We start from the raw sequence: 24,339 nt of genomic DNA, 5'->3' as shown, positions 1-24,339 counted from the left end.
CGGTTTGGCGGTGGGTCAGTCATGGTGTGGGGTGGCATTTCTTTGGGGGGCGCACAGCCCTCCATGTGCTCGCCAGAGGTAGCCTGACTGCCATTAGGTACCGAGATGAGGTGCGGTTGGCCCTGGGTTCCTCCTAATGCAAGACAATGCTAGACCTCATGTGGCTGGAGTGTGTCAGCAGTTCCTGCAAGAGGAAGGCATCGATGCTATGGACTGGCCCGCCCGTTCCCCAGACCTGAATCCAATTGAGCACATCTGGGACATTATGTCTTGCTCCATCCACCAATGCTACATTGCACCACAGACTGTCCAGGAGTTGGAGGATGCTTTAGTCCAGGTCTGGGAGGAGATCCCTCAGGAGACCATCCGCCACCTCATCAGGAGCATGCCCAGGGGTTGTAGGGAGGTCATACAGGCACGTGGAGGCCACACACACACTACTGAGCCTCATTTTGACATGTTTTAAGGACAGACTGTAGTGTTTTCCACTTTAATTTTGAGTGTGACTCCAAATCCAGACCTCCATGGGTTGATACATTTGATTTTCATTGATAATTTGTGTGTGATTTTGTTGTCAGCACATTCAACTATGTAAAGAAAAAAGTATTTAATAAGAATATTTCATTCATTCAAATCTAGGATGTGTTATTTTAGTGTTCCCTTGAGCAGTGTATTTGAGAAATTGTATTAGTACAAAATAATATTATTTCCCACTTTGTTGGAGCATACAGCCCAGTATTTGTATCATTTATTTTATACAGTCTCATCTTCATCAAGAGTTCCAAAAATTTTGGACCGGACTATGTCATGTCAAATCACTGGCTTCAGTAAAACGTCATTGGCCATCTGAATAACCAGTAAAACCTGTCTGCCAGGTAGCCTCTCTGAATACATGTTAAGACAAGCTTGCCACACCCTGCAATTTCTTGAAGTTTTTGGTAAAAGTATATTTTTATTTGTTTTTATTCTGATTTTTTTAGGGGTTGCTGCAGCACCGTCGGCAATGGGTCGAAGTGGAAACATCTGGATGAAAAACACTGACTGTAATCTAATCACATTGATATTATGTATGTCCGACTAGGGAAAACGACTAAACTATCATTCTAGAAGGCAGCACTATAGCCTATTGAAGATTCCAAGGAATTGTCAACATGAACCGAAATAAGTAAGTGATATTTCTCGATATTTGCGTTCAGCGAGCACATTAATTGATTTGGGCAGGAACACACCACACATTTTCTAATGCTTGAGTTCCTGCACATTATGGAATATTGGTTTAAAATAGTGCCGAGTTGTGGCGCCCAAAATGAGAACCGGCACCTATTTCAGTCCAAGTCGAGCATTGAGTCGTACCAGTGTGTAATTGAATGTGGTATAAATAGGTGCAAAGCCCTGTAGCCTACATTTCAGCAACAGGTTTCACACGGTTAAAGTCGTGAAACCATTGTGAAGTGACGGAAAACTATTGGCTTAACTTCACGAATACGTTCCTGGTTACATAATGTATTGGTAGGCTAAAAGCCTGTTAAATGTTCTTACCTGCACATGTCCACAAATACCAGGAAATTCATCTTTTTGATCTTCTTCTCGCTGAGCCAGTAGCCCACTCTTCTGCCCTTCAGAAGAGTCTGCATCTCAATATTATGCGTTGGTGCCCTTGCTGACAATGACATAATGAAAGATAGTTATTCATAAAAGCCAGCTCTTCTTGCTGTTGTTGTGCCAACGATAGCTAATTCTCCCCTGAAATGTTTTCATTCTTGCAAACGGTGAGACCTTTAAACACCCTAGACAAGATCTGTATTCCAGGTATGCACCACAGGCTACTCCAGCTGTATTTCAGGAAAATCTGGTTACCAACAATCCTTAGAGCAGGGAACTAATTGACCATGATCTCCCTTCCAATTGTCGCGCTCTTGCACAAAGTGCCGATATTCCGTGCCAGAAACATTTGTTTTGAGAAATTAGATGCCTTTACACACGAGTCATTTATAATTAATCTAAATAATTTCTTGATGTTTATCGGATGAAGTAGCCTAAATGTGACTCCAGCCGTGAATTGTTGTGGCTGAAAATCGTCGGCCTTACAAGTGCTGTAAACCTTCCGCGAGCTTGCAAGAGTCTGTTGTGCGCGTAGGAACAGGAAAAATGCTTTGAATTACAGGCAGAGGGGGAGACCGAGAGCGCTCGATTGTTTTTGGAAGTGGCCGATATTGGACTTGTACAAAGTAACTTTATCAGTTTCTGTTTATGAAATATAGTAAAAATGCATCGAACCTCTTCAAATTAGTGTTAGGCTATAGTCATATTAATTGTAGCCTTTGTGTAGCCCAGAAACCACCGAAATATAACACAAAAATAGGCTATTTTAGGTTGATACTTGCTAGCCTACAAAATTAGACACCACGTACCTTTATCTGGTCTCACCGCAACAGGTTCCTTGATCGTTGGTTCAGATGAACAGTCAAATAATTGCAAGAGAACCTGATATGCCCAAATGGTCAGCTCAGAAAATATGATGCATTGGACGCTATTCCTATAATAACAAGCCCAGATGAATTGTGAAAAGCTTTTAATAAACTTTAATGGCGTGCTGTCACATCAGTGGGAGGAGGCACCAATTAAGTTACCTATTGGGTGACACAATCAGCTCAGTTGTCAAATCACTCAATCCATAGATTGAGGTGGGTGAAATGAGGAAAATATGCAAAAGTGAACATAGTCAAAATTGCGCACAATAGCTAAATAAACGTTGATGATTGTTGGATGATATCCACACAAAACGGTAGAAAGATAATAGCGGTAGACTACTAGGCTAAGGTGCACTGCTCACATAGCGACATCTAGGGGTAGGCTATACTTTTGACAGACAACGGGTAGACTATATATTGGAATGATTTTCATGGCATGCTGCACTGTATGAATGTGGATGTGCAACACAAATGCATAACATTTTGCGTGCATGCAGTGCCTTCTTAAATACGTATATATCGCCCTTAAAAAGACTCTATATTCTAGTAGCCTACACAAGCAACAGATCTTATTTAAACCTTTGTTACGCTGTTGTATCCCGAATATCGGGTCGTCACCAGTTACCGAAAAATACATGCCTGTAACTATAAATAACAAAAACAAGTTCAACGATTTGACCGAGTTACCGTTCATATAAGGAAATCAGTCAATTTAAATAAATACATTAGGCCCCATATACATGGATTTCACATTGTCCGTACATTTGCCGCATTCAAAAGTACTAGGAATTCGGAATAATACAACGTCAAACCATGACGTCAGTGATCTGCAGGTCGGAAAGTCGAAAATCTAGAAAGAGGCCCGAGTTCACCAATTGGAATTCCGAGTTGGATGACGGTTCAAATCAATTATTTCCATTCGGAGCTCGTTTTTTAAAATCTGAGTGTCAGTTGATTTGAAAGCACTGAAGTTAGAAATGTGCAAGTTCCCAGTTGTTGTGAACCCGGCATTAGTCAATGGGCCGTACGGTGCATTCTAGGAAAACTCGGACAATGATCTCTCGTCTTCAAGGAGTCAAAAACCCAACATGAGCACGAATTAAACGAACAAGAAGCTCAATATTAAAACATAATTTCAGGATTTTAGATAATTAACTTGTACTTTCGAGGAAAATATGCAGGTTTCTCGACTTTTAGAAGGGATTTTATGCGACGATTAGTTTAGCGACCTGTGACGCGAACTGACAACGTAAACGCGATTGGTCGACATTCGGCTGGGCGGAGCGTTATACATTTCTCCATTCATTTCCTGTTGGTATATATGCCACGTTCAAAACAACTGGAATCTCGGAAACCCCCGAATTCCAAGCGTTCAATATAACTCGAAAAAAAAACGAGTTCCGCCAAGGAAAATTCGTTGTGAACGGTCACCCAACTTGGAATATCAAGTGGGAAACAATCGTTCAAGACTTTCCGACCTGAAGTCAGAAGTCCGAGATTTCCGAGTGCCCAGTTGTCATGAACGCGGCATTATCTCATTTTCTAATATCCCTGGTCAGTCATATGACAAGGAAGAAAGGCAATCGGTGTTGTTGTTGGTTTATTAAATGGCCTGGGGTTATGAAATAATATGAACATGGATTGAAAATGAATTCACAGCAAGTTGCCTCGTCAACGAAACTGTTTGTCATGTAAAGAAAGGTGAGCTTCATGGCTAGCTAATGTTACACACTTTCCATCTGTCAAATCATGTGGTCTACCATTTCAGCTAACTAGGTTTACGTTAACTTCACTGCCTAGCTAGTTAGCCAGAATCCGACTAGATGTTAATTACATGCTCTCTCTAGTCGTAACGCGGCGCGAGATATAATGTACCTCAATCCAGGGATGGGAGATGACATTGTACTCCTAATTTTCCGAACTAACAAATCTAGAAGATTCAAATACAGCAAGGTTTTCGTCAGCATTCTAGGCTAGCTAATGCTATAGCAGCCCATTGGATTATATGAAAATGCGACGCCTAGCGTTGGGCGTGAGTAGTTACCGGAAGGCTTGTCGAATCAAATGGGCTGCTGTAGCATTAGCTAGCCAAGTATGCTGACAAAAAAACTAGCAGTCATTAAAGTCTAGCAGTATTTTAATCTTCTCTATTTGTCAGTTGGGATAATTAGGAGTGCAATGCCATTGAGGTACATTTCCGTGCCATATCTCACGCCGGATGCGCGTTGTCCTGGTCGTGGCATTAGCAACGTTTCGACTAGACTAGAGAGATAATATGATTGATGAACAGGGCCTAAAATTAACACCTGCCAAATGCGGGTAGGTTTTAGCATTGGCGGGTAAAATGTATATTTCATCAGCCACGTTGGCGGGTGGTCAGGGCTCTACAGTGCAATCATTTCACTCGCATTTGTGAAAAAAAATAGTTTAGTATGATCACATTTATAGTAAAATAACTTGCCGCATAAGCAGTTTTAAGTGTTTCCTCCGTGTTGTTTCATAGCTGTTAAATTAATCGCACAATGTCAAATAACTACGAATCCTATATGTGACTGACCTTCTGACCTTCGATCTTCTGTAGCAAAATGTGAAATGTTGTTTTTTATATTGGATAAAAGTAGAGACTCCAAGCTAGAAAATGGTATGAGGAACAATGGGAAAGTAATTCTGCTTTGAAAGTTAATCAACTTGTAACCTAAGTTTTGAGAAAATGGCCCTTGAATGTTTTCGTACACCTACTCAGCATCGTTCACACCCTCTTTCCAACCTATCTTTTTAAGGATTCACATGCGAGGCCATGTACTAAACAACCAAAGATTTCAAGACTAAAGGCTAGTTTATACTACAGGTGTGTTTGTAAATTTAATCTGGAGTGCCAGAGTGTGCTCTGGGTGTTCGTACACTCAGAACTTTGTCAGAACGTGAACAAGAGTGTTTCGCTCCCGGAGCGTTCAGCCTGGTGCTGTAGAGAGCTACCTGAAGAAGCGGCCCAGCCCATAATGTTAGCTAGCTGGCTTTATCCCTGTGTTTGTCAGTTAGTCCACCACCTTGACATTGGATTGTCTGCACATTGCTGGCTAGATAGCTAACGTTAGCTGGCTAAACAGAGTGGAAAAGCATCTGTCATATGAAGATTTGACAGCCAACTAGCTAGCTAACTTGGCTCTTTATCCATGGCAGAGTGCACACTGGATCCTCTGGCCGAAGAGTAGGGTTGATCCGAGCGTTCTGTTCTAACAGTAGCAGCCAAGCACCCAAGCTAACGTTGGCTAGCTTGCTAGCTACTTCCAGACACAAAAGCGAGAACCGCTCTGATCATTTTACTCACCCTGGCAAATCAAATCAAATTCTATTTGTCACATACACATGGTTAGCAGATGTTAATGCGAGTGTAGCGAAATGCTTGTGCTTCTAGTTCCGACAATGCAGTAATAACCAACAAGTAATCTAGCTAACAATTCTAAAACGACTACCTTATAGACACAAGTGTAAGGGGATAAAGAATATGTACATAAAGATATATGAGTGAGTGATGGTACAGAGCGTCATAGGCAAGATACAGTAGATGGTATTGAGTGCAGTATATACATATGAGATGAGTATGTAAACAAAGTGGCATAGTTAAAGTGGCTAGTGATACATGTATTACATAAAGATGCAGTAGATGATATAGAGTACAGTATATACATATACATATGAGATGAATAATGTAGGGTATGTAAACATTATATTAGGTAGCATTGTTTAAAGTGGCTAGTGATATATGGTCAGTATGTGTTGGCAATCCTTTCTAACAGAGTTGGTTAAGGTGATTTTATGTTATCCACAGTATTAGTGACTGCAACTGTGCTGCTGGCAACAATTTAATTGTTTTTCTGCCAACATTTATAGACACTGGCCATGTTCAACGGCTGTTGAGCGTTTGCAAATTTGTCAGTTATTCTACACTCAGACGAGAGAGCTCTGAAATCAGAGTAGATAGCCAGAGTGAATTTCCCAGCTACGTCTATCGACAGTTGTCGCAGTGACATCATGAACATTCTATTGAAATGGTTACTTGCATAGTAGTGGAGTCTTTTGTTTAGACATCTAGCTAGCTAGTTAAACAATGAACCATAATCCCAACTCATAACATAGCTAGCTAAAATTAGGCTATAAACTAGCAATGCAAATGTCTCTGAGATACAAATAATACACAATGTTAGCTAGGGACCCAGCCAGCTAACATTAGCCTAACTTGAAATGAAAACAACTTTCTGATAAAATTAGAAATGTCATATCTGAAAATGTAGCTAGCAAGACTATTTTACCGTATATGTGGATGGACGCTTCTCCCTCAGTCACGGATGCCATGGTTGTCCTTAGTTTGAAGATGTAATCCGGAGACAGGTGTTTTATACAATAGCCTTCTGTGTGTTCTCTTTTCGTCTCTGTCGGCATATTTGCAATCAAACGGCAGATTTTTCCCTTCTCTTTAGCTTTCATACTCTAATAACACTGATTTTTAAAAACTCGGTCCTCCAGAAAGTGGTGAGCAACACTTACGCAGTTCTACGTGATATCTTGAAAAAAAAGTATTTTTTAGTGTTGTTGCCAACACATACTGACCAGCTCATGATCAAATCAAATACATTTGTATTTGTCAAATGTGCCGAATACAACAGTAAAATGCTTACTTACAAGCCCTTAATCAACAGTGCAGTTCAAGAAATAGAGTTAAGAAAATATATACTAAATTAAACTAAAGGAAAAAATATAAAATAAAAAGTAACACAATAAAGTAACAATAACGACGCGATATACAGCGGGTACTGGTACCGAGTCAATGTGCGGGGGTTCAGGTTAGTTGAGGTAATTTGTACATGTAGGTAGAGGTAAAAGTGACTATGCATAGATAAAATGTAAAAAAAACAGCGAGTAGCAGCGGTGTAAAAACAAAGCGGGGGTAGGGGGTCAAATGTAAATAGTCTGGGTGGCCGTATGATTAGATGCTTGGGGGTAGAAGCTGTTTAGAAGCCTTTTGGTCCCAGACTTGGCGCTCTGGTACCGCTTGCCGTGCGGTTGCAGAGAGAACAGTCAATGACTTTGGTGACTGGAGTCTTTGACTTTTTTTGGGCCTTCCTCTGACACCGCCTAGTATATAGGTCCTGGATGGCAGGAAACTTTACCCCAGTGATGTACTGGGCGGTACGCACTGCTCTCTGTAGTGACTTACGGTCAGATGCCGAGCAGTTGCCATAACAGGCAGTGATGCAACCGGTCAGGATGCTCTCGATGGTGCAGTTGTAGAACCTTTTGAGGATCTGGGGACCCACGCCAAATCCTTTCAGTCTCCTAAGGGGCAAAATGTGTTGTCATGCCCTCTTCAGGACTGTCTTGGTGTGTTTTAACAGACAGTAACTATGATGATGCAATCACTCTACTGAGCGGATTTGGAAGGAAAGATCTTGTGATTAGTGCTCATATGTCAAAGCTGCTGAATCTCACCCCTGTGAAAAAATCCTCTGATCTAAATGCATTGAGGCAGCTATATGATGAATGTGAAATTCAGATTAGGAGCCTGGAATCACTGGGTGTCGTGTCAGAAACCTATGGAAGCCTACTATGCCCAATCTTACTGCAGATGATTCCAGAGGACATATAGCTATTGACTATAGTCGTCAGAGGGGAGTAGATGATGAATGGAAAGTGTCTGAGATTATCAGTTTCCTACAGAAAGAGGTTCAGAGCAGGGACAGAGAGCTACAAATGACAAGATCATGCAACCAACAGAAAGAGAGCAAACCATGGAACAAGTCAAGCTTCTCCAATGAAATGAAAACAAAAAGACCCAACATGCCATTTGCTGCAGCACTGCATACAGCCAGCCAGAAGGAACAAAACTGTCTATTCTGTGACAGTGCAGACCACAAATCAGAAAACTGCCCTGACCACAATATTGCTACACGCAAAGAGAAACTAAATAAAATGGGAAGATGCTTTGTAAGTTTAGGACAGAGACACATAGCAAAATCATGTAAGGTCAAACATGTGTCATGTGCAACATGTGGAAGCAGACATCACATTGCTGTGTGTACCAGTAAGAGGAGTGAGGTGCAACCCCCCACTGTTTCTGCAGATGCTGCTGTTTCCTCAGTTTTTCCCACTCAGTGAAGATGAAACCAGATGGACAGAACACTGTGTTGCTACAAACGCCAAAGGCATGGGTAGAAGGCCCATCGGGCAGGAAGATAGCTCGTTGCTTTCTAGATGGAGGCAGTCAGAGAAGCTTCATACATGAAAACCTTGTGAAGGGCTTGAAGCTACCAGTAATCAGACAAGAGGCACTCACTCTTCACACGTTTGGCTCCTCTACCCCAGCAACGTCCCAACGCAACACAGTGAAAGTCATCTTGGAGAATGTCTGGGACAAACAGCAGAGAATAGAGAGAGGCAATTGAAACCCCACAAGTGTGCACAGCTGTGATGAAGGTTCCTGGTGAGCAGATTCAATATGAGCTCAATAGAAAGGGACTGCAGCTTGCAGACTTTCCAGGAGATGACAATGATCCTGAACTCTCTGTCCTGATAGGAGCAGAATACTACTGGCAGATAGTATCAGGCAGAGTGGAGCGACTGATGGAGACGCTAGTTGCTTTAGAGAGCACCTTTGGATGGTTGGTGCAGGGACCCGTGTCCATGTCAAGTGTCGCCGAGGCAACCTGCATGTTCATCCCACTTGATGAAGACCGTTTTAGAAACTTCAGTGTTTTCTCTCCAATAGTAATAATAATATGCACATATTAGCAATCTAGGACAGAGTAGGATGCAGTTCACTATGGGCACGCAATTCATCCAAAGTGAAAATACTGCCCCCTATCCCCAACAAGGTTAATAAATTATGAACTTCTTCTTTGATTATTTGTTTTTACATAGCCCATAAAAACATGTCGTGTCTTCCTAGTAAGGGTGATCAGGCCTCACCAGGAAGTCAGAAGTGAGTGATTGTTTTCCTGTACCTAAGACATTATTTAAATATATTTACAACTTTTTGTGTATTGGGTTTTTCAGTATTTCCTCCAATCAAGATAATTTACACGTGTGCAACCAAAACTCTGACAATAGATCGATCACCACTTTATTTTAAGAATCTGAAATGTCAGAATAATAGTAGAGAGAATGAATTATTTCAGCTTTAATTTCTTTCATCACATTCCTTGTGGGTCAGAAGTTTACATACTCAATTAGTATTTGGTAGCATTGCCTTTACATTGTTTAACTTGGGTCAAACGTTTTGGGTAGCTTCCCACAAGAAGTTGGGTGAATTTTGGCCCATTCCTCCTGACAGAGCTGGTGTAACTGAGTCAGGTTTGTAGGCCTCCTTGCTCACACACGCTTTTTCAGTTCTGCCTACAAATTTTCTATAGGATTGAGGTCCGTGCTTTGTGATGGCCACGCCAATACCTTGACTTTGTTGTCTTTAAGCCATTTTGCTACAACTTTGGCGTCTCACAGTACGGACATTGCAATTATTGCCCTGGCCACATCTGCAGTCCTCATGCCTCCTTGCAGCATGCAAGGCCTCTTTAGTGTCCTACGTTTTCATAACTGTGACCTTAATTGCCTACCGTCTGTAAGCTGTTAGTGTCTTAACCTCTTAAGTCGACCCTCTACTTTTTTGAACATTCTGTTAAAAATCGCGCAACATTTCAGCGCCCTGCTTCTCATGCCAGGAATATAGTATATGCATTTGCTTAGTCTGTGTGGATAGAAAACACTCAGACGTTTATAAACTGGTTAAATCACTACTGTGGCTTTACCAGAACGGCATTTACATCGAAAAGCACAGGAAAAACTGATCACTGAAAATGGGAAAATATATCCATGCGCTACTTGAACCCATTGATAAAGGTGAACCACAATTAATTGACTGAGGTTGCAGTACCTACAGCTTCCACACGGTGTCTAGAGTCTTGTCATTTCCCTTCGAGTTTTTTCTTGGTCAAACACATGCAGGGCACCGTATCCTATGGTCTAGGACCGGATATTTTCGTTGAGTTTCTAGCCGGACATTTTTCCAGACGGACAGCTAATGATCTTTACATCGCCTCCTGATGAATTTTATCGCTTATTAACGTTTACTAATACCTAAAGTTGCATTACAAACGTATTTCGAAGTGTTTTGTGAAAGTTTATTGTCGACTTTTTGAATTTTAAAAAATGACGTTACGTTTTGAAACGATGTTTTTTTCGTTTATCACACAGTCTACATATAACGATATCTAGGCTTTATATGGACCGATTTAATCGAAATAAAGACCCAAATAGTGTTTATGGGACATCTAGGAGTGCCAACAAAGAAGATGGTGAAAGGTAATGAATGTTTTCTATTTTATTGTGCGGTTTGTGTAACGCCGAAATGCTAATTATTTTGTTTACGTCGCCTGTGGGTCTTTTTGGGTGTTACATGCTATCAGATAATAGCTTCTCATGCTTTCGCCGAAAAGCATTTTAAAAATCTGACTTGTTGCCTGGATTCACAACGAGTGTAGCTTTAATTCGATACCCTGCATGTGTATTTTAATGAACTTTTGAGTTTTAACTAATACTATTAGCATTTAGCGTAGTGCATTTGCATTTCCAGAGCTCTAGTTGGGACGCAAGCGTCCCGAGGAGAAGCAACAGGTTAATGACCGTTACACAGGTGCATATTCATTAATTGTTTATGGTTCTGTGGTAAACCATGGGAGTTTGGGTTGAGCGTGCAGAAATTGACATGGAGGCTTTAGTCCGCAAAAACAACTTTACTAAGACAGAAAATAAACATAACAAACAAAATCACTTAGGTTTTGCCCAGTCCTTCTTCTCTACTGTTTCTTGGTGTCAGTCTCTCCTCATTCTCCTCATTCTCTCTCGCGTTGTGCCACCGTGCTCCTTTTATTTGGCCTCCATGGCTGGTTGGCACTTTCCTCTAATTACCTCTGCTTAGAGCTGTCCGTGTCGGGGTGCCCAGCTCCCGTATTCCCAGCAGGGGGAGCCAACGTCGCTTCACATACCTCCCCTCTATTACCATCCCCCTGGGTAGACCTCCTGGGATACACCCCCCCCTTAGCATGCCTCCCTCCCTCCCAGTCAAGGCTAAGGGCTAGGTTTGCATCCATCCAGGATTGGGCTTCCACATTGTCATGCTGGGCCCCCGACCTGTGGATGAAAGAGAATCGCTGTAAGGACAGGAACCAGTGGGTGACACGGTCATTTGTGTCCATACCTCTTGCCATCCACACAAGTGGGGCATGGTCAGTGATCAGGGTGAACTTCCTGCCGAGGAGGTAATACTTGAGGGTGTCCAGTTCCCACTTCATGGCGAGGCACTCCTTCTCGACAATAGACTATTTCTTGTCCCTCGGGAGGAGTTTCCTGCTGACATACATGATGGGGTGCTCCTCGCCTTCCTGCTCTTGGGACAAAACGGCCCCTACCCCTGTATCAGACGTGTCTGTCCGGACCGGAGTTTTTTTGAAGTCCGGGGTGATGAGTTCAGGGTGCGAACATAGCGCATCCTTCAGGACCTGGAATGCCGCCTCGGTGTCCTCCGTCCATCGCACCGTCTGGGGTAGTCGTGCCTTTGTTAAGTCTGTGAGGGGAGAAGTTATTGCGGCAAAGTTAGGTACAGATCTACTGTAGTACCCTGCTAACCCCAGGAATGACTTCACCTGCCTCTTGGTTCGGGGGACTGGCCATCCCCTAATGGCAGCAATTAATTTATTCTTGGGGTTTCACATTTCCCTTCCCGATCTGATAGCCCAGGTACTCCACCTCGGTGTAGCCCAGCTTGCACTTGTGGGGGTCCCTGCCGTGGCCAGATCCACGGCCATTTCTTCAGTAAATTCACATGGTAAAGCTTGAGGGGTTTTATCTGTCCCGGTTTGCGGACCTTATAGCTGACCTCACCTACCCGCTCAACGATGTTGTAGGGCCCATGCCACGTAGCCAGGAATTTACTCTCCATTGTAGGGATCAGCACCAAGACCTTCTCAACTGGTTGGAACTCTCGTGGTTGGGCCCCCCGGTTGTAGACACGCTCCTAGGCACGTTGCGCCTGGGCCATGTGCTCTCCCACCACTGGCCAAATCGCCATCAGCTCTCCCTCACTTTCTCCACACGTTCTACTACGCTGCAAAGGGGGGTCGCCTGCTCTTCCCAGACCTCCTTGGCTAGGTCCAGCAGCTCGCGGGGCCGACGGCCATACAGGAGCTCAAAGGGGGAGAACCCCGTGGATGCTTGGGGGTACTTTGTGCACTGAAAACATCAGGTGGGGCAGCAGCTGGTCCCAGTTCCTCCCGTCTCTCTTGATGACCTTCTTCCACCAGCTCGTTCCACCAGCTCGTCCATTTGTGGACGGTACACGCTGGTCCTCACCTGTTTTATTTGTAACAGATTGCAGACATCTTTCATCACGCGAGACATGAACACAGTGCCCTGGTCCGTCAAGATTTCCAGTGGAATACCCACCCAGCTAAATAAATGGAAGAGCTCCCGTGTGATACATTTTGCTGCCACCATGGGTAGCGGGATTGCCTCAGGATATCGGGTGGTGTAATCCACCATGACCAGGATTTATTGGTGTCCCCTCGCGGTCTTTACCAACGGACCCACCAGATCCATTGCCACCTGCTCGAATGGCACTCCTATAATGTGCAAGGGAACCAAAGGGTTTCGATAATGCACCCTCGGAGCTGTGATCTGGCACTCCGGGCAACTACTGCAGTAGTCCTCCATGGGGCGCTTAACTCCGTGCCAGTGGAACCGGTTCCCAATCCGCTCCCTGGTTTTCTCCATCCCCAGGTGTGCCCCAAGTAGGTGGGTGTGGGCAAGCTGCAACACAGTCCTAACATACTGGCTGGGTATGAGTAACAAGTATTTTGTCTCCCCATTATGCTTTTACTACCTGATACAATAAATGATGCTTGTTTGCGAAGTGGGGGTAGTGCCAATCACTTACCCCAATTAACAGTATGCCATCCACCGCAATCACCTGGCCCTTCTGGAGAATGGGGTCTTCTATCTGGGCCATCCCGAACTGACCCGTGAGGATTCCAGTGTCGGGAGGTCCGTCTAGGGCCTCCACCTCCATAAATGGGAGCCTGAGGTCTTCCTCGCACAGGGGCTCGCATGCCGGAGTGGGGTCATCTCCCTCCTCCGGGTCCGCCTCGGGCCCAGTGGACACCTCTCGTGATGGGGTTGGGTTGCACAGGCCACTGTCCTTTTGCCTTTTCTTCCTACCTCCCGTGCTCGCCTCCCCAGGTCCCTCCTCCACAGGGCCTGGAAGAGAGGGCAGTCTCGACCGAGGAGAATGGACACGGATAGGTTAGGAACAGCTCCCACGCGCATCTGGCACTCCCCCCTTGGGGTGGTTATCCTCACGGGCACCGTTGGGTACCTCTTCGTGTCCCTGTGTACACAGGACACTGTCACCTCCTCGTCCCCTGGTTCCTCCTCCCCCTCTCGTGTGAGCCACTGCGGGTGGGCCAGGGTCACCATGCTGCTGGAGTCCAGCAGAGCACTGGTTCGTACAAGAACCATCGGAGGAGCCGTCTCGGTGTGCGCCCAACAGGAGGTGACGTAACTCGCCATCCGGGTTACCCCAGAGCTGGGGGATGCAGAGGGCATGGCCTCCTCCCGGCCGGGACAGCTCCACACGAGGTGCCCCGGCTCACAGCACTCATAGCAGCGTCTCTGATCTGGGTCCAGCAGCCGCTGACGTCGTCGGTTTGGGCCACCCCTCCCGCTTCACAGCCTTGGCTGGTTCCATCCGGGCCCCCTTCAGCCCCTCGCCTCTCTCTGTGTTGTTCATCCCCCTCGCCAAGTCTCTCTCCGCTCGGGCCCCTCTCAGCAGGTCCTGGGTGTTCTGGTGAATTTCCACTGCGGTCAGCAATTCCTCCAGGCTCTGGGGTTTCAGCATGCTCACCTTCTTCTTCATCTCGTATGGCAGGGCCCGAAGGTATTTATCCAGGGCAATCTTGTCGAGCATCGGGAGGGACGGTACTTCCGTCAGTAGCCAGCCCTTGGTCAGGCGCACCAGGTCGCTCATCTGAGCACGGGGGGAAATGGTGGGGTCAAAGACGCAGTTGTGCACGGAATGCGAGATTGAACCCATAACGGCTCAGTATCTCCCGTTTGAGTCCCTCATAATTCGCGGCCTGGTCAGTGTTCAAATCGAAGTAGGCCTTCCCAGAGAGGTAGGGTGCCAACAAGCTGGCCCACTTGGGCTGGAGCCATCCTTCCCTCTGGGCCGTCCTCTCGAAGGTGCACAAATACGACACCACGTAATCTTCCTCCCTTAACTGAACTAGGAACTGATCATTGAACAGAGTTCATTGAACAAGCATGGGAAACAGTGTTTAAACCCTTTACAATGATCTGTAAAGTTATTTGGATTTTTACTAATTATCTTTGAAAGACAGGGTCCTGAAAAAGGTCTGTTTCTTTTTTTGCTGAGTTTATATCCATACTACTAATAAGCATACTATATACTCAATTCACATCACAGATAGTAGGGTTAGTGTGGGTAGTATGAGTATTCAAACACAGCCAGAAGGATTGAGCATTGGGACTGATATTAAATTAGAGGCTGCTCACTCTTCAAGGCCTGGTCCACTGCTCTCGTGTTTACGTCATCTGTTGTTTGGATTAGAGAGAACCTTCCTGAGGAAAAATAAATAGCCGCCAGTACACACTGAACTCAAAAAAAGCTGTGAGCGACACTGGGGAAATTAGGGACAGTTTGTACATACAGTTGAAGTCAGAAGTTTACATACTTAGGTTGGAGTCATTAAAACTCGTTTTTCAACCACTCCACAAATTTCCTGTTAACAAACTATAGTTTTGGCAAGTCTGTTAGGACATCTACTTTGTGCATGACACAAGTAATTTTTCCAACAATTGTTTACAGACAGATTATTTCACATACACTAAGTTGACTATGCCTTTAACCTTTCTAGGGCAGGAACCCCTTGACAACATTCCACTGAATAGGCAGCGTGCAAAATTTAAAATATTTTTTTGAAATATATAACTTTCACACATTAACAAGTCCAATACAGCAAATGAAAGCTAAACATCTTGCTAATCTACCCATCGTGTCTGATTTCAAAAATGCTTTACAGCGAAAGCACAACATATGATTGTTAGGTCAGAGTCAAGTCACAAAAACACACACAGCCATTTTCCAGTCAAAGATAGGCGTCACAAAAAGCAGAGATATAGTTAAAATGAATCACTAACCTTTGATCTTCATCAGATGACACTCATAGGACTTCATGTTACACAATACATGTATGTTTTGTTCGATAATGTGCATATTTCTATCCAAAAATCTCAGTTTACATTGGCGCGTTACGTGCAGTAATGTTTTGATTCCAAAACATCCGGTGATTTTGCAGATATACTCATAATAAACATTGATAAAAGATGCAAGTGTTATTCACAGAATTAAACATAGACTTATCCTTTATGTAACCGCTGTGTCAGATTTTAAAAAAACTTTAGCATCATCTGAGAACGGCGCTCAGAACCCGTAACAGCCAGAGGAATATCCGCCATTTTGGCATCAACAGAAGCAAGAAAAAACACTAAATATTTACTTTGATCTTCATCAGAAGGCACTCCCATGAATCCCAGTTTGACAATAAATGACTGATTTGTTCCATAAAGCTCATCATTTAGCCACTTGTTGTTAGCGTGATCAGCCCAGTAATCCATCTTCATGAGGCGCGAGCACTTCCTCCAGACAAAAACTCAAAAATGTCCGTTACAGTCCATAGAAACAAGTCAAATGATGTATGCAATCATGCTTTAGGATGTTTTTAACATAAATTATCAATAAGGTTCCAACCGGAGAATTTCATTGTCTGAAGAAAAGCATTGGAACAAGAGCGAACTCTGTCGGGAGCGCGCGTCATGAGACCGAGTCTCTCTGCCAGACCACTTACTCAAAGAGCTATTATGAGCCCCTCCTTTATAGTAGAATCTTCAAACCAGTTTCTAAAGACTGTTGACATCTAGTGGAAGCCCTAGGAAGTGCATCCTCATTCATATCTCACTGGGATTTCTCACTTCCTTTTTGGATTTCTTCTCAGGTTTTTGCCTGCAATATGAGTTCTGTTTATACTCACAGACATCATTCAAACAGTTTTACAAACTTCTGAGTGTTTTCTAACCAATACTAATAATAATATGCATATATTAGCATCTGGGACAGAGTAGGAGGCAGTTCACTCTGGGCACGCTATTCATCCAAAAGTGGAAATGCTGTCCCCTATCCCAAAAAGCTTAGAAAATTCCAGAAAATGATGTGATGGCTTTAGAAGCTTCTGATAGGCTAATTGACATAATTTGAGTCAATTGGAGGTGTACCTGTGGATGTATTTCAAGGCCTACCTTCAAACTCAGTGCCTCTTTGCTTGACATCATGGGAAAATCAAAAGAAATCAGCCAAGACCTCAGAAAAAAATTGTAGAACTCCACAAGTCTAGTTCATCCTTCGGGGCAATTTCTAAATGCCTGAAGGTACCACGTTCATCTGTACAAACAAGTATAAACACCATGGGACCACGCAGCCGTCATACCGTTCAGGAAGAAGACTCGTTCTGTCTCCTAGAGATGAACGTACTTTGTTGTGAAAAGTGCAAATCAATCCCAGAACAACAGTAAAGGACCTTGTGAAGATGCTGGAGGAAACGGGTACAAAGTATCTATATCCAAAGTAAAACAAGTCCTATATCGACATCACCTGAAAGGCCCCTCAGCAAGAAAAGCCACTGCTCCAAAACAGCCATAAAAAAGCCAGACTACGGTTTGCAACTGCACATGGGGACAAAGATCATACTTTTTGGAGAAATGTTCTCTGGTCTGATGAAACATAAATAGAACTGTTTGGCCATAATGACAATTTGTTATGTTTGGAGGGAAAAGGAGGAGGCTTGCAAGCCGAAGAACATCATCCCAACCGTGAAGCATGGGGGTGGCAGCATCATGTTGTGGGGGCTGCTTTGCTGCAGGAGGGACTGGTGCCTTTCACAAACTAGATGGCATCATGAGCAAGGAAAATTATGTGGCTATATTGAAGCAACATCTCAAAACATCAGTCAGGAAGTTAAAGCTTGGTCGCAAATAGGTCTTCCAAATGGACAATGACCCCAAACATACTTCCACAGTTGGCTTAAGGACAACAAAGTCAAGGTATTGGAGTGGCCATGACAAAGCCCTGACCTCAATCCTATAGAAAATGTGTGGGCAGAACTGAAAAAGCGTGTGCGAGCAAGGAGGCCTACAAACCTGACTCAGTTACACCAACTCTGTCAGGAGGAATGGGTCAAACTTCACCCAACTTATTGTGGGAAGCTTGCGGAAACCTACCAGAAAAGTTTGACCCAAGTTAGACAATTTTAAAGGCAATACACTCAATTAGTATTTGGTAGCATGTAAATGTCTGACCCACTGGGAATGTGATGAAAGAAATTCTCTCCTATTATTCTGACATTTCACATTCTTAAAATAAAGTGGTGATCCTAACTGACCTAAGACAGGGAATTTTTACTGGGATAAAATGTCAGGAATTGTGAAAAACTGAGTTTAAATGTATTTTGCTAAGGTGTATATAAACTTCGACCTTATCTCCATATATAATAACTTTACACATGAAACTCAACTAATGAGACATGTTATCCTCATATAATCTAAAGTCATGTTATCCTCGTTAACACGTCTCATTGTAAGAGGATAACATTTATCTAACGAGACAACATGTTGTCCTCTGAGATATCTGAGACATGTTATCCTCTACCTGTAGATCCAACAGCGGTTTTGGACAGGCCCCTAGAATACATTACTAATCAGCTCACACGGAGCTGGTTGTGCTATTCATTCACCTCTTTCACATGTTAGCTAGTCCCCTGACAGCTCTCATTCACTCAATACTTAGTAGCTCAATTTCAATCCTCTTATCTTATTATCCTAATTCCTAATAGTAATAATTTAAATCGTTTGTTATCCAAATTTCAATCGGTTTTTGTTAACGACATTTCTTTCAGCTTATTATTCCATATCACACAACTTTCACATCCACATCCACTTCGTACTATTTCCAAACACACTCGGTAATCTCATTACCCACGTGCATCGTCTATGATTCTCTCTGTCATTACTTGCTATGCACAATATGTATCGTCAACGGTGCTCCTGCCGTTACTTACTTTACATATAAATAACACCACATACTCAAAATACCTTGTTATTTTTTTGTGGTTGCAGACCACATCAACATTTCTTCTAAATGCCTATAGACAGCTATCAGCGGGGCTTTCCATGGTAGCCTTGCCCTCGCTCTAGTCTTCTCTTAAAACTAGTGAATGGTCTTCTCGCTATAAGATTATGGGTACCTTTTTTATGTGTTACTCGTCTTGATTTTCTTCCTTTAATCCTTTAAAAAGAAATTATACAGATTTGATTTCAATTGACTTACTGAAATCAGTTGCCTTCCCTCAATTGTTCGTGGATGGTGTGTCTCCTTCTGGACAGCTCACAGTAAGGGTCTGGTCTGGGCGGGTCTCGTCGTCTTTTTGGTCACATGGGAATTTCCCCCACGCATCATAAAATGCGCCACCAGTTTTCCTCGCAGACCCCCACTGGAAAGCTCTGCAGGTAGATTCAATAATTCTATTTGTGACGCCAATTTGTCTTGGAAATTCTACACCAGGGACACTCGAAGTCAATCATAAATTAATCATTCTTTATTCTCAGTGCTTTGGAGAGGTTCCAACCAACTCAATGCACCATGTACACATGTCGAAGAGGAGCTCTAACGAGGCAGTCCTGTTAGTTCTCTTATATACTGGTTACAGACATGTTACATAGGTATAGTTCATAGGGTTGGTTCCAGTATGTGTCTAGGATTGTCTCCTATCTTAACTTAAAGAACATATTCTGGGCGTTCTGACATTGTCCTAAGGAGAAGGTCATGACGCCCCCTCATATCTTTACCAGGGACAGGTAGGAATCAAGGATGGTTTACGACACCAAGGATAAGATTTACATTTTCAAGACTTTCTTCATTTAATTAAATTTCCTTCACACCACGCTCAAAGTTGCTTAGGTCACTCGTTTTGCCCATTCTAACATTCAAATTAACAGTAACTGGATGTCTTTCTGCCTGCTTTATATAGCAAGCCATGGCCACGTAACTCACTGTCTGTAAGAGCGATCCAGTTTCATGAATGGGGTGGTGTATGTAATAAACTGGTGTGTGTGTGTGTACAAAACATTAGGGCGCCTTCCTAAGTTGACTTGCACACCCTGTTGCAATCAAAACATCCTCAATACGTCAGTGCATGGACTCTACAAGGTGTCAAGCATTTCATAGGGGTGCTGGCTCATGTTGACTCCAATGCTTTTCACGGTTTTGTCAAGTTGGCTGGATGTCCTTTGGGCGGTGGACCATTCTTGAAACACACAAGGAACTGTTCATCTTGAAAAACCCAGCAGCATTACAGTTCTTGCCACACTCAAACCGGTGTGCCTGGCACCTACTACCATACCCCCGTTCAAAGTCACTTTTAAATATTTTCTCTTGCCCATTCACCCTCTGAATGGCACACATACACAATCCATGTCTGTTGTCTCAAGGTTTAAAAATCCTTCTTTAACCTGTCTCCTCCCTTTCGTCTACACTGATTTTGAAGTGGATGTAACAAGTGAGATCAATAAGGGATCATAACTTTCACCTGGTCAGTCTGTATGTCATAGAAAGCGCAGGTGTTCCTAATGTTTTGTACACTGTGTGTGTGTGTGTGTGTGTGTGTACATTACCAGTCAAAAGTTTGGACACCAACACATTCAAGGGTTTTTCTTTATTTTAAAATTTGGATCAATACTGGCTGTAAGCGAACGAGCAGTACTGTTTGGAGCAGTACTGGCTGTATCCAAGGCTCAGCCAATCAATCACATAACAACAGAATGCAACATATGACTGAAGAGAGAAGAAACAACCAACTTGCTAGTTACAGCATCAGCGCGCACTCTAGAAAGACAGGGGAGAGGCAGCTTGGCAGGTACAGCAGCGTGTCCCCTGAACTGTGACATTAGGTGAGAAGCCTGACCACGGAGACGGGTGAGAAGGTGATGTGGGTGTGGTCACAAGCATTCTATTATAAAGGCTGTCATGGCTAACTGCAATATTAGGGTATTGTTTTTTTCTTAAGACTTGTCATTTGTAGTAAAGTCTAGGCAACAAACATTGGATTGCTTTCTTATGTTTTTTTGCTGTGAGTTAGGTTCACATGAACCACTTTTTATTTTAGACACAGAAACTGATCATGTGGATCATATTCTTTGTTGTTTAATTAGTTCAAACCTGCATTTCCCCCTAGCAAGGATTTTTTTGTATATTTCAGTGTAACAAAAAGTGTCACCTTTTTGGGTCCTCACCAGTTTGCATCTCTGCAAAAACTTACCGGTACGCAAGTTAGGGAGCCAAATGAGCATCTCTCTTACGAATGCAATACGGTAGGCTACTGACGAGTCAATCACTTTTACGCCACTGTCTGGCAAGTCCTGATGGATTTCATATCGAAAATACAAACAAGATCTTTAGTTGTCCCGATGCGATACCATGGGCCTATAACTACGTTGTATGATTGATGAAGGATATGAGATCGACTTTATTCAGTCAGTTCAACACCATTTATAAATTAGTCAAGCTTACTGTTCATCAATCAATCAATTTACAGTAATACTATGCTCCAGCCCTGCGTGGCTTCATATGAAACACGCCAAATAAAATAAATGAATGTGCCAGAAAACAGTAGGCTAAGTGGATTTTGACTCATCGTTACCACATTATATGGGACGGTCAAATTGACTGACATTGACGATGAAGGAGCATCATGCGCTCTCCCTCCGTGTACAGATTGACTGGCTACTATGTACAATGTACACAACACACACACACACGGGTACTGGGAGGTGGGACAGACAGCAGACTGTCAAATCCGCCATCGCTCACTTTGTGAAGGAGAGGCGCCTGTCCTATCAATAGATCTCTAGAAGATGCATGTTGTTCATTCTAGCGGGAGAGGGCTCGGCTGACTTTTTTTAATGACTTCTGTGTTGTAAAAAAAATAGACTAGTTAATTTAAGTGGGAAAAAAAGCAGAAAATTTGTTTGTATCCGGCTGTATAGGCGAAATGTAACGTAACATATACTAATTTGAGTATCCCTGATTTACATTTACTATGTTACATCTACTCTGAGACCGGGTGGCCTAGGCGGTTCTCCTGGGGTGCATTCAGTTTTGATTTTAATGTTTACTACGTTGCATAATGGTGTACTGTATGGTCACATTTCCCCAAAACATTCAACGTTCTTCATCAAGTATGTAATCATTATTGGACTAATTCAGGTAGGTACCTCCCTGTTTTGTTCCGTTTTAAGAAATGTTTTGCAACAGAATCGGAGTATTGAATACGCCCCAGACTTTGAGGTACGTTTACTGTTTGGTGGGGGTGGCTTGAAGCAATGCGTGACATATTTAAAGGGCAGCGGACCCCAACCCACAACCCCACCAATTTTTATACTGGTTGTTCAGAACAGCACTGTTTTGTTTAATTGAATGTTACAGTAAAACATCGTACTGAATGTAGCCCAAATGTTGTTTTTTTACCCAGGGGTGGCCAACTGGGTAAGAAAATGGGTATGCATAATGCAAGCTATTGAGTAGTAGTACGAAACTAAGGCCCTTTTCTGTTCCAGGGAGGAGTATGGAGAATGATGAACTTCCGTCAGCGGATGGGATGGATCGGCGTGGGGCTGTACCTTCTGGCTAGCGTGGCTGTTGTCTACTATGTCTTTGAGATCGACCAGACATACAACCGTCTCACCCTGGAGCACGTGGAGCGGGTGGCTCAGGAACAGCGACCTCTGCCAGGGGACAACACACCTCCCGCCGCATCCTCTGGGCCCCCATCCTCACTGCCCACCTGGACCCAGAGTCTCAAAACGCGCCTGCTCCTCTTGCCCTTCTGGGTGTGGGTCACCATCTTCCTCGTGCCCTACCTTCAGGTGTTCCTCTTCCTCTACTCGTGCACGCGCGCTGACCCCAAGACGGTGGGCTACTGCATCCTGCCAATATGCCTGGCGGTACTCTGCAACCGCCACCAGACCTTTGCCAAGGCGTCCAATCAGATCAGCCGGCTGCAGCTTATTGACACCTAAAGTGTCCAACCGATTTGAGATGGTGGATAATATGAGAGGCAGGGTGAGCAGCCTTAGTGCATGCTGCACACAATCTTGGCGGCGGCCTACTACTCTCATACCTGAACTACAGGATACTTAACACTCAACTAGTGCACTGTGTGAAGTGTTAAGCATGCCAGGCATCACTAGGCAATTCACTTGGGGGTTTCGTGGTGGTTTTGTTGATGTGTATGTGTGCTGTTCTTGAGATGAACAATGGTACGCTTTCACAACCCTTTGTATTTGTGATTTCTTACATTCAACAAAGGCTGGACCAAAGGGTGCCACGTACTCCAGGGTCTCACCACAGTACCTGACTATGATACAGACACCAATCATTGAGGGTTTATCCGTTCACTGCAAGGTCCTACTTTTTTGAGCAAATAATTCTGAGGAAAGTTTGGTTCAATCATCATCCCAAAACTATTACCACACCACTGACTCGAAGTACGGTGAAATATCACGTGTCAACTAATTTGTACAGACAGTTTTAGGAATGTGATGCCATTTTAAAAAACTGTCTTAGTGGATCAGTAGTGATTCTTAGATAAGTACCGCTGTGTTGTTTTGTTATTGGTCTGAATGTATTTTGTAGTGTTATTTACTGCTGTGTTGGCTCAGTAATTTCCTTCTACATAACATGCTTTTTTTTGTCATTCTATTACTTGCAATATTTAGGAAGTGTTTTGGGGATTTGTCAATTGGTCAATCTATCCAGTATTTGTCAAAGATAAATATCTTGTGCCTTTTAGGACCCCACCCCACCCTCCAAGTAAAGTCAAAGAAAGTCCACACAAAGCACATGGACCATGCTTTTGGAAAAATACAGATCTTCTACAGCCATTGTTTGTCCTTGTGTGCCATAAAGTGACAAAAACGTGACATGAAATTGTCAATGTTTTTGCCTTTTTTATGAGGATCCCTGGTCCCTTTTTTGTAAGACATGTATGTGGAAATGTGTTGTATGTTCAATGAGTTGTGGAATCCTTCACATGTAAGTTACGAGGAAAATGTTCACTGCCAACAAAGATCATTTCCTATCTTGAAATGAGCAATGGGACAAATATGGCTTTCCTATATGATCTTAAATATGTCTTGGCTGTCTGTGCCACATTAATTTATATGGCAGGTAGTGTCCTTAAGCATTTCTGCAAAATACTCATTTAATTTGAACGTTGTTTTGAAATCATCTTTGGCTACTCTTTGTGTTGGTGGAGGTTAACCTCCATATTTTTAAACGTTTCCAATTGATTCGAGATGGTACTATTCTGATTTAAGTTTTGATTTAATTTTCCATCTACATTAGCACAGTAATGAATGTGCAAAAGGTTTATTTGACCTTCCTCCCAACACAGGGAAGTGGCATGTGCTGTGTCGAGTGACCTAACCTAAAGGGAATTGGGCTGGGTTGTGTTCAGTAAGGCACACAGAAAACATGTTGATACATTTGTCCAGGTAATCCTTCCATGCTTATCAGTTCTGTTTGTTTCTTAATGAACACAACCCTGATTTTTCCCTTGACTATACAGCATGTCACTCATTGCACAGAGGCCCAAGTGTATGCGGGTTTGTGCTCTTCCCTTGTCCTTGATTAGTAAGA

At 43.3% G+C, this 24,339-nt stretch overlaps 2 protein-coding genes across 6 annotated transcripts in view; one reads left to right on the top strand and one right to left on the bottom strand.

The window, feature by feature from the left end:
- Positions 1–2,577, bottom strand: part of itpk1a (inositol-tetrakisphosphate 1-kinase a) — a 65,079-nt gene extending 62,502 nt beyond the window's left edge. The window contains exons 1-2 of one of the 4 annotated variants that reach the window (XM_029631612.2): positions 2,412–2,577; positions 1,540–1,660 (exon numbers count right to left, since the gene is read on the bottom strand). In XM_029631612.2, the coding sequence (XP_029487472.1) occupies positions 1,540–1,634 (95 nt within the window). In that variant the 5' untranslated portion in view covers positions 1,635–1,660; positions 2,412–2,577. Of the gene's footprint in view, positions 1–1,539; positions 2,140–2,411 lie in introns of those variants that run through there. The other 3 variants (XM_029631614.2, XM_029631610.2, XM_029631615.2) reach the window with 3 other exon arrangements.
- Positions 1,035–23,658, top strand: tmem251 (transmembrane protein 251). Of its 2 annotated transcripts, none has more exons than XM_029631617.2 (2): positions 1,035–1,165; positions 22,257–23,658. In XM_029631617.2, exon 2 carries the CDS (start codon positions 22,272–22,274, stop codon positions 22,716–22,718), a length of 447 nt encoding a protein of 148 aa, XP_029487477.1. In that variant the 5' UTR covers positions 1,035–1,165; positions 22,257–22,271; the 3' UTR covers positions 22,719–23,658. The 2 variants fall into 2 exon arrangements, with proteins under 2 accessions (XP_029487477.1, XP_029487476.1); XM_029631616.2 differs by lacking the exon at positions 1,035–1,165 and adding an exon at positions 3,902–4,172.
- Positions 23,659–24,339: the final 681 nt, after the last annotated feature.

This window comes from Oncorhynchus nerka, linkage group LG24, assembly GCF_034236695.1.
Source record: "Oncorhynchus nerka isolate Pitt River linkage group LG24, Oner_Uvic_2.0, whole genome shotgun sequence".
NCBI classification, from domain to species: Eukaryota; Metazoa; Chordata; class Actinopteri; order Salmoniformes; family Salmonidae; genus Oncorhynchus; species Oncorhynchus nerka.
This window is presented reverse-complemented; position numbering and strand designations above follow the sequence as displayed.

What these genes read in the sequence shown, in the direction of transcription:
- tmem251 (XM_029631617.2), top strand. Translation starts at nt 22,272, where the DNA reads ATGATGAACTTCCGTCAGCGGATGGGATGGATCGGCGTGGGGCTGTAC.